The sequence below is a fragment of the Furipterus horrens genome, unplaced genomic scaffold (assembly GCF_987537825.1).
Source record: "Furipterus horrens unplaced genomic scaffold, mFurHor1.1.pri manual_scaffold_11, whole genome shotgun sequence".
Taxonomy (NCBI): domain Eukaryota; kingdom Metazoa; phylum Chordata; class Mammalia; order Chiroptera; family Furipteridae; genus Furipterus; species Furipterus horrens.
This window is the reverse complement of record NW_028327181.1, coordinates 81,866,722-81,875,812: the sequence shown is the minus strand read 5'-3', so window position 1 is coordinate 81,875,812 and position 9,091 is coordinate 81,866,722. Positions and strand designations below refer to the sequence as shown.

Sequence of the window (9,091 nt, the reverse complement as noted above, 5' to 3'; positions counted from 1 at the left end):
CTTCTCAAAGCCAATCATTCCAGCCGATTCAGAAGGGGGACTGGATAAAATTCCACATGTCCTCTTTCTCCTGATCCCCCAAGAAAAGTCAGTGCCTCCTTTCCAAAGGAAATACTTCACTGTACCAATGTGCATGTCTGGCACTGTCCTTGATTCTCATTTTGAGGAATGACCTGGATTCAGTTTTTCATTACAGACCAAACATCCTTGTACATTTGGAACATGAAAGATATTTAAAATATTTATATATATATATAATATATATATACTTTTATTATTCACCCGTTAACTCCATAATATGCCAATCACGAGCTAGTTTTCAGCAGTTACATTCCCTTGATCACAGCTGCATAAGGATGTGATTAACTGGAAAACAGGGAGACCAGAGACACAGCCAGAGGTGGCATCACGCAGCCTGCGCCATCACACAATACAAGTGTCAAATTCAGTGGCTGTTTGGGAAAGCCAGTTCGCTTCTCTTCCCTTTGCCAGGGATTCTCACGTTTGTGAAAATTGGACCAACAAGTGGTGGGGTTCCATTTCCTGGTTTGAATTCTCAGTGGCTTTATCCAGAATCTCACTGGCAACTGGTTACTGTAACACCAGCCCAACCTAGGAGAGCCAATGGGGAGAGGCAGAGTTGAGTGACAGTAGTTCGAAGCCTCTCCCACTTCCCCACTCAGACCTGGTGCCAACGCCTGAGCCACAGGGAGCCAACGGGCTGTGTGAGCACACGCACAGCGAGCCGAAGCTCCCGCTCAGCCTCTGCTCACAGCTTCGTACGTTTATCACCCCCTTTAAGGAGAGCAACTGCAGCATCTTAAGGAACACTGGTCACCAGGCCTCCCTCCAGCTGTCAGTTATTTTGCAACTGCTGACCCCACCCATGGTCCTGGGCTGCCCTTTGGAGTTGGTGGAGGAAGGGCGGAGGGAGGTCATGCTGGGATAAGGGCAGCAGCCCAGCACAGGAAAAAAAATCCTCAACCCTCCAACTCTAAACTTTCTGGCTAACCATGGGCAACTCAGCTTCATGGCTCTGTGGCTCTGGAGCCCACCCCCTCTGCCACCCTCCCTCACTCACACCAGCTGCTAAAAAAGGCAACACTGATGCTGCTAGTCTGGTCCTCAGAGGGAGGGGACCTTTCAGGCGGCGACACACCAGTTAATAAGGGCCCAGACTGATGCTGGATCCCCGACCCATGGCCCTGTCTTTGCTCCACCAGCTCCCTGACCTGCGTGAGTCCAGGTGCTTACATACCTTCTCTGCGCCCATGCTAGGGCATTTCCAATTGTAGAGATAATACTGCAGGTTGCCGTCCCCTATGCCAAACTTGAGCTTCTCCAAGAAGGTTTTGTTCTCCATGAGATCCAGTGCATTGAACACGTCAAACCCTTTCTGCACAGCAGCAGGGAGCAAGAAAAACAGGTGAAGAGAGGTAAAAGCTGCTGCACCTTCCTGCCCTTTTCTATCCTATCAAAACCATTCTACAGGCAGCCTCGAGAGCAAGCTTCCTTCTGAAGCTCTGGTTGCTTCCACATTAATCCCAACTCCAGCCAGCACCCATACGCTAGTGGAGGCTCTCAGAACACTCTGAGGCCACCCTACCTAGCCTCTCCTCAGAGTCCCACCAAGCACACCTGCGTACTCGGTGTCCAGGCCACTGCTCCCATTGTTCCTTGTTGAATCTCCCTGAAACACTCTAGTAACTTCCACAGCCCTCTCTGCAGACCAAGCCCTGAACCCCTTTCTTGGAGAAGCTGCTCCTCTCAGCACTTGGATTGCTCCCTCACTCCCTGGACACCCCAACTCTTAGGCCTTTGGTGTACACCCTGGGATTTCCTGGCACCTTATATGCTGCTGTGAGACTGTGGTGAAGATGCTTCCTACATCTCACCTCCTTGATCTGAAGTGCCCCCAGGGCACGGACCAGAAGGCCCACCATCCAGCTGGCCCACAGGGGGCTGGGCTCACTCTAGGCAGAACCCATAATGAAGGACTGACTGAAGATGATCTCATGGGTATAAAAGAAGCCTGGGCCCCACCCCCCATGCTCTACAGTCAGCAGCTCCAATGACTCACCACGACAGAGACCAATCTCCCCATTCCCACGCTGGGGAAGTCGTAAGAAGAACCCCTTTCCTCCCCGAGCAGGCCTGGCTATTCAGGCTCCTTGGCAGCGCCTCCCGTGAGAACGAAACTCACTGAAATAAATCAGGAGGAGTTCAATGCCTTCACTCCACGCGGATGCCCCTTGCTCCCTCCTAGTTTTTGCTACTGAAAACTGCTGTGTCCTCCCTGAGTGGAGCAGGAGGGGCCTGGAAGGCTCGCAGCACCCAGCCCATGGCAGCTGCCTCCCTGAGCTATGCTCGCCACCACTCCACTGCCACTGCCCCACGGGTCTCCTGACCCTCCCTCCGATCTGCTCCTCACCATTTTGGCGAGAACAAGGGCATCGCTCATGAGGTCTAGAAGAGGGGTCTGGGTGTGAACATTGTAGAAAGAATAAGCAGCCTTTAGACTCTTGTGGGTTGGATGGTTCATGATGGTGGAGGGAAGCGTATAAAAGCTCAGAAAGTCTGTCACCTCACCGTTTGCATTCTGAAGGAAAGACAAAAGCAATGTCACACATGCACAGGAATCCTGCAGTCTGGGAACAAACTGTTTCCTCTTGCTCGCACACCACCCATAGGTGCCCCCCTAAAAGAATGGGTGGAAACTGAAACAGGATATTCAGGGAGGAGAAAATATACTGGCCGGGGCACTTGAGGACAGAGCCAGGAGGAAAATCCAGGCCAGGCTGTGGGCTGAATCTGTCAGCTTTCCTTCCTGGCCTGCACATTGCCAGGGACATCTTGCAGCTCACATTCCCCCAAACTCTGTCCCAGATGCTTGGCCAGCACCACCTCAAGCCAGGACAGGCAGGGACTGCAGGCTCACCTGACCAACAGGGGCTCAGTTCTCTCGATCACCAATGGGGATTAGGGGTGGGGGGAGGGAGAAGGGCTCGCACCAAGTCCAGAGGGTAACACTTCAACAAATGCAAAATACCACTTCCTGTCTTTAGGGAAGCCCAAATTGGATGGCCAAGGAAGTGTAGGGTGCCCACTGCCAGTTGGTTCTTTAGTCACTGAGCCCAGGAAACCGAGCCATTTAAGGAGGACGGCTCTCCGTGAATGATCAGAGGTCTGAACTATTGCTCCCCACTCACCTCCACCACAAAAGTGTCAATGATATTCTCCTGGGGGTAGAACCAGTGCTCCACCTCCTCTGGGCTCATGACTGGCGTGAGGTGAAACTGCTTCAGGTACCTGGTGAGGAGCTGATGCACTACTGGAATGTCCTTTTTTTCCATTGGTCGCAGTCCAGGTGTCTTAGGAGACTGGAAGGAAGACAAAGACAACCTCAGATGTGGTGCTGGTTGTGAGAAGCTTGGCTCTTTCCAGGTCTTATAGGCACCAGAAACTTCACATTGTCTTCCTTCTTACCCGACCCTAGATATATCCACCCCAGCCCTCAAAACAGACTCCTTGGTCACCCTTGGCAACTCCCTCTCTCCCATGTCCATATCCACTCAGGCACAGGGCCTGCTTCTCCAGTGTCTTTTGGCCCTTTCCCTCCTAGTTAAGGCTACTGCTTTAACCTCTTACCCATACAGCTCAGGCCATCTTCCTAAGAACCACACCACACCCCTCTCCTGTTCCAAACTCCTCAACACAGAGCACAAGCCCTTCCAACCCTGGACCAGCTGGCTGTTCTGACTGCACCTTCTGTCCCTCCAGCCCAGTGGTTCTCAGGAGGCAGTTCTGTACCCCCGCCCCCAGAGGACATTTGCTAATACTGGAAGACACTTCTGGTTATCACAAGATGTGCTACTGGTACCTGGTGGGTAGAAGCCAGGGATGCTGTTAAAACACCCTATATGCCCAGGATAGTCCCTGTGACAAAGAATCACCCAGCCCAAAATGTGAACGGCCAAGGTGGAGAGAAACCCTGACCACCGGTGGATGTGCCGGGGTAGGCCCATCCCACTGCTACTCCTGGGCTTCAGCGAAGCCTTTCTCGCTCCTCTTCTCTGATCCCTTCCACTCTTCTCCCACTGGACTGGAGCCAGTCTCGTCCTACACTGCTCCCTCACCTATGAGCTTAGAGCACCTCACAGGCTCCCAGCTCAGGCACCCTGGAGCCCCCGGCCCAGCAAACCCGCACTGGGTGCTCACTGTGTCCACGTGGACCCCACCGCACAAGTAGTCCCCCAATAGGGTAGTCGTGCAAGTTAAATTCAGAAGGAAAACATCAAACTCCTAGAATTTAATCTCAAATCAGAATCCCACCCCACAGCTGCTTTTTCTTAAAACAATGTTTCAGTGGAACAAAGCTGTGGGATGCTCTGAAGTAAATACTGGGGCTGAGAGAATATCCACAAAGACTCAATCTGCAAGGGTGAGGTCAGCCAAATCTGAAAACAGGGCAGTGTTATAGTCTCTATACCTCAGTCACTGCCTGAGGTAACTGCTTCCCAGTGCAGGAATTGCTTTCAAAACAGCAATCCTAGGACCTCTCGCTGCCAAGATTCCTTGCTAATCTAGGGAACACTCACTGACTTGTTCCTACACGGCAGCTCCCACAACGAAGCCTCAAATCCTGGACTGAAAATGCAGCTATGCTGGGGTTCTTCACCCACAGGTGGAGAGACCCACAGACATTCTTTGGTTGCTACACACTTTAAGAACACTCTCTGCCTGCCTAGAAACCAGGGAAAAGTAGTCAAAGTAAGGGAAAGAAGACACCCATCTGGCCCCTTAAATCTGCTTTTATTGAGGCACTAATTGTGCTGCAGCGGTCCCTCAAAATGGGACACTAATGACCCCAATCCACTGGTGGATTAGCTTGTTCCCAGGGTGATTAATCCAGTTGGGTGGCTGCTGAGTCCAGGCAGGCAGCCCTCTGATAGGAAGGTGCCCAGTAACTGAGTGACACTGCCAGGAAGAGCTCGGGGGGAACAGAAGTGATCTGAAGACCCATTAGGATCCTGAAGCCAGGCACAGCTGGAGAACATGGAACATGTGTTTTGTTGGGAAACTAGGCAAACTGAAGCCCAGAATAGAAAACAGCTCACTCCAGGCGCCCAGTCCTTCAATGGCAAAGCTTGGATGGGGGTACTGGAGTCAGAAACCTGAGCTTCCCTCACAAGCCCAGGTTATCCATCCTTTACCTGACTTGGCAGAGGGAGCAGCAGAAACTCTATGGCTTATTTGCACTGGGCTCTGGGATGTACCGCAGTTCAGTGGGTGGATTCATCTTTCTGTTTAGCCTCACTTAGGCTACAAGTGCAGAAAAGAGGAGTCCTCTGAGCCTATCAATAGATGACAGGAAAGCTAGCCCAGATGCAGGCGTAGGAGAACTGAGTAACTCAAACTAAAATAAATACCTTTGCTAAAAGAAATAGAAACAAAGGAAATGGAAAGTCTATAAATTTGGAAAATACGGGTTGAATCTGTTTTCTGCCCCCTGCCCCCACTCGAAGCCTTGCTCCTTTCCTGCCGCGGACCAGGCTCTCCTCAGCCCCTCTCCTGCCCCCTGCCCCGGGGCACCACTGGCCTCTGGAAGTCGGTAGAGCTTCATGGTACGCTGCATGGTCATATTTCTGCTCAGGTGGGAGAACTTCACTTCAATCAGCTTCCGTGGGTTTAGGGACCGATGCCAGTACCTGTGGGGACATAAATGTACTGTCTTCAGAGGATTCTAGCAAGTGCCATTAAAAGGACGATGGCATGGAGATTCCCAGATGGCCAGCAGGTGGCACGAGAGACACGTCTCTTGAGCCAGCAGCCGTGCCCAGCTTTCCAACCCTGCAGAGAATGCAGAGCTGCCAGAGCTCTTCCTGGATTTCCTTCCTCCTTATTTTTATTCCTCAATTTCAAAAGCAACTCCTGTTACAGTAGTTGTCTGGGAAGAGCACTTCCCAATCCTGGAATCAAGTCAATGGAAAAGAGTTATAGTTCTTTATAAGTGTTTACCTTTCTCCTCCCTCGTCTACAGCATTTGTCAGGTGTTTTTTACTTTCGAAGTTCTTGAGGTACAGACTGTGATTGTTTTAAAGAATTTTCTGAGTCAAAGGTTCTCCTTGGCTCACACAGGGATCAGGCATGCTCTCTTTGGCCCACACAATATTCAAAACAAAATTGAGCCAACCATTTAAAATTTTTGGACATTCATCATAAAAACCCAGATTTGGGCTTATCCTTAAAAACTACAACAAAACCCTGGCAGACTGACCCCTTATTTCCAAATGGCAGGAATGAAAAGGAGCTGAGAATGGGTAACCCCTTTGGACAGAGCACGCACTTTCCAGTCTGCTGTTCCTACAAACTCCTGCACTCCTCCATGCTCTCTACCTGGCTCCTGTGGGGACCCACAACCCCTCTTATCAGACACTGCAGAAGCAAGATGCTCTCTCGGGCAAGCACTGGGCTGAGGCAGAGCTGTGACTGCCAGGGATACAGCTCCTCAACCAGAGCAGACAGGCCAGCACTTAGAGGGCCTTGCGGGAAGACAGTGTTACCTGCAGGTGCCCACAGGCTTTGGTAACACCACTCCGGCAGTGTAAACAGCTTGGAAAATGCCCTCCAGGTGAACCCGCCGGGTTATCTCACGGATCAGGACTGGAGCCACCCTCTTGGAGCGCAGCTTCTTGTGGACACACAGAAAGTTGATCTCCACCATCTTCTTTTCTCTAAAGAGGGAGAGAAGAGTGACAAGACTTTTAACAGGTAAGACAATCCCTTCAAATATGTGCCACCACCCCTGCAGGGACGGGGGCCTTCAGCACAGGCACGTGTTCTGCCACCACCTGCACTCAGCAGTCAGTACTTGGACTCCTTCCCGCTGCTCTGCTCCACCAGACAAGAAGCCGCTGTCTCCTCAACACAGACTCTACTTCCAAAGGTTAAGTGGGACTCAAGCAAACTGCTTATTTGAAGGCACTGCCAGCATCTCCCTGATGAATCTGCAGTGACAGTCTGGGGAAGTCCCACCTTTAGCAGACAGGGAAATTCACAAAGTCAAGGGTTATTCAAGGATTGCAAGGGTTTTGACACCAACAAGAATCCACGGCCTAAAAGCACAGAAGACGGTGGCAGGTGGTTCTGACGTTTCCCGGGAAAATGAAGAGCAGAGCTCAAAGGCCCTGGGACGATCTAAATGAGTCACACTGGCTCCTGCCTATTGCTGAAGCTGCTCAAGTGCATCCACATGTGACTGGTGCAAGTGCAAACACTGAGCTCGTGGCTCAGGTAGTGTACTGGCTCTCAGGATGGCCCTCTTCCAGTCCAGGTCCCAGACAAGAGAATTAGCAATAATTCAGAGTAAAACAGGTGGTTCTTACTATGAATTTCTATACCCAGGGCCTGAGTTCCCTCCCTTCATGGGACCTTCCCTTTTTCCTTTATGGAAGGTATGGGTACCCGTTTCTCTTCCCTCTCTCCCAGACTGAGCAAGACGGCGGGGATGTGGGAGTTGGGAGATGGTGCTGGTGCTTACGTGTCATAGATGTGGATGTTCGCTGGGATGGCGCTGATGAACCCAACCAGTTTCCGACTTGAGACCACTCGAACCCCACAGTGCCACTGAGGGAGCCAGCCAGGTGGCCGGAGTGCCCTGGAAGAGACAGGAGCTGCGGCTGCGGTGTTGCTTGCCAGTGGGGGCGAGGCAGGCTGTTTGGGACCCACAGCTGAGAGTGGTTCTAACCTCCTGCTACCACCTCCCTGGGGGTTAGCACCTAAATTCTCTTGAGGGACAAGCCCTCTTGGACACAAATGGAACTGAGCCATCGCCCCTGCTTGATGCTTAGCCTTCATGGCCTTCTTACCTACCCCATCTAAGGCCAACATACTGAGGTTTTATATCCAATCCAATTTCTTTATGCTCACTCAGTCTGACAGCTTAAGCCAGAGGACTGGCCTCCTTGGCTCTGAGTTCAGTGGGTCCTGTGGCTGGGAGCCAATTGTGGAGCCTCTGGAGCACTGGTCTCCATCTGCCCTCTGGGTCCCATCACTTGCCTATTCCTGCTTGCCCGCTCTTCCTTTCACTCCTCCTACATTTCAGCCTCATGCCTCCACCTTCCTGGATACTAAACGTGGCCCAGGATGACAGATGGCTCGGCCAGGCAAGGCCATTTTCATACAACCGAGCATACTCAGGAACTGGAGTATGCTCTTCTCTTTCAATTAAAAAAAAAAAAAAATTCTTAGTTGCTTTCATCTCTCCTTCCCTTCTTACATAAAGTCATCATACAACAGATGATCTTTTCTTCTGGGTAACAATTCCACAAAGTCTCCCTCACCCAATCATTCTATCTTAAATGAGGTTTCAATTCTAAGCTCCACTGGGAGCAAGGCTCCTTCAGAGGCAGAAAATCAGAAATTACACACTAACTAGCCATTCAAAGGTTGGCTCAGTGGGGATAAAATTTCTGATGCCCTGTGGTGATTCTGTTCTCTGTCTTGGCGGAGAGCCATAAGAAAGCCCTTACAACTCACCATAAAAGAAATTCCGGGGAATAATCAAATCGAAACATGTTGTCATCATCTTCCACATAATTCTCATTCAGGAGGGTGTATAATTCTTTTAGCTGTAGAGAAATAGGTGCTGCCTTAGAGGTATTCTGCCAGACAGGGGCCAACTCTAATATCCTGGGGCTCCAAGTTTGCAGAAGGACAAGGCAAACTACCAAAAACTGTTTAATCTCATAAATCCTTTCCATACCAGGGACTCTTAGAATGAGCACTCTAGTTGTACCAGAAAACTGAGCCACCAAGGGGGAGAACGGCATACTGAAGTACATAAAGTGGCAGAAGACCAAGAATGTCACTCACCAACGAACCACTCACTCATTAAGAATGAATGAATGGATGAACAAGAAAAATGAAAGCATGAAAAAAGGGCATCCACCTTGAGGAGCTATAGAGGTTAACTCTCAACTTGCCAGAGAAGCCAAGTGCTACTTCTGTGAAGTCTTGGCCAGGCCCCAGAGGCAACTGATGTGGGGGTTCAGCTCAGACCTTTTTGGCTCAGCTCTTAAGACAGTCCTTG

At 50.8% G+C, this 9,091-nt stretch overlaps 1 protein-coding gene across 1 annotated transcript in view; it reads right to left on the bottom strand.

Moving 5' to 3' along the window:
- Positions 1-228: 228 nt before the first annotated feature.
- The window catches only part of NMT1 (N-myristoyltransferase 1), a 30,326-nt gene continuing 21,463 nt past the window's right edge, over positions 229-9,091 (bottom strand). Inside the window, exons 5-12 of the mRNA XM_090291542.1 lie at positions 8,539-8,630; positions 7,541-7,657; positions 6,564-6,734; positions 5,600-5,708; positions 3,210-3,380; positions 2,432-2,599; positions 1,259-1,396; positions 229-612 (exon numbers count right to left, since the gene is read on the bottom strand). Of these exons, the coding sequence (XP_090147668.1) occupies positions 592-612; positions 1,259-1,396; positions 2,432-2,599; positions 3,210-3,380; positions 5,600-5,708; positions 6,564-6,734; positions 7,541-7,657; positions 8,539-8,630 (987 nt within the window). The 3' untranslated portion in view covers positions 229-591. The remainder of the gene's footprint in view (positions 613-1,258; positions 1,397-2,431; positions 2,600-3,209; positions 3,381-5,599; positions 5,709-6,563; positions 6,735-7,540; positions 7,658-8,538; positions 8,631-9,091) is intronic.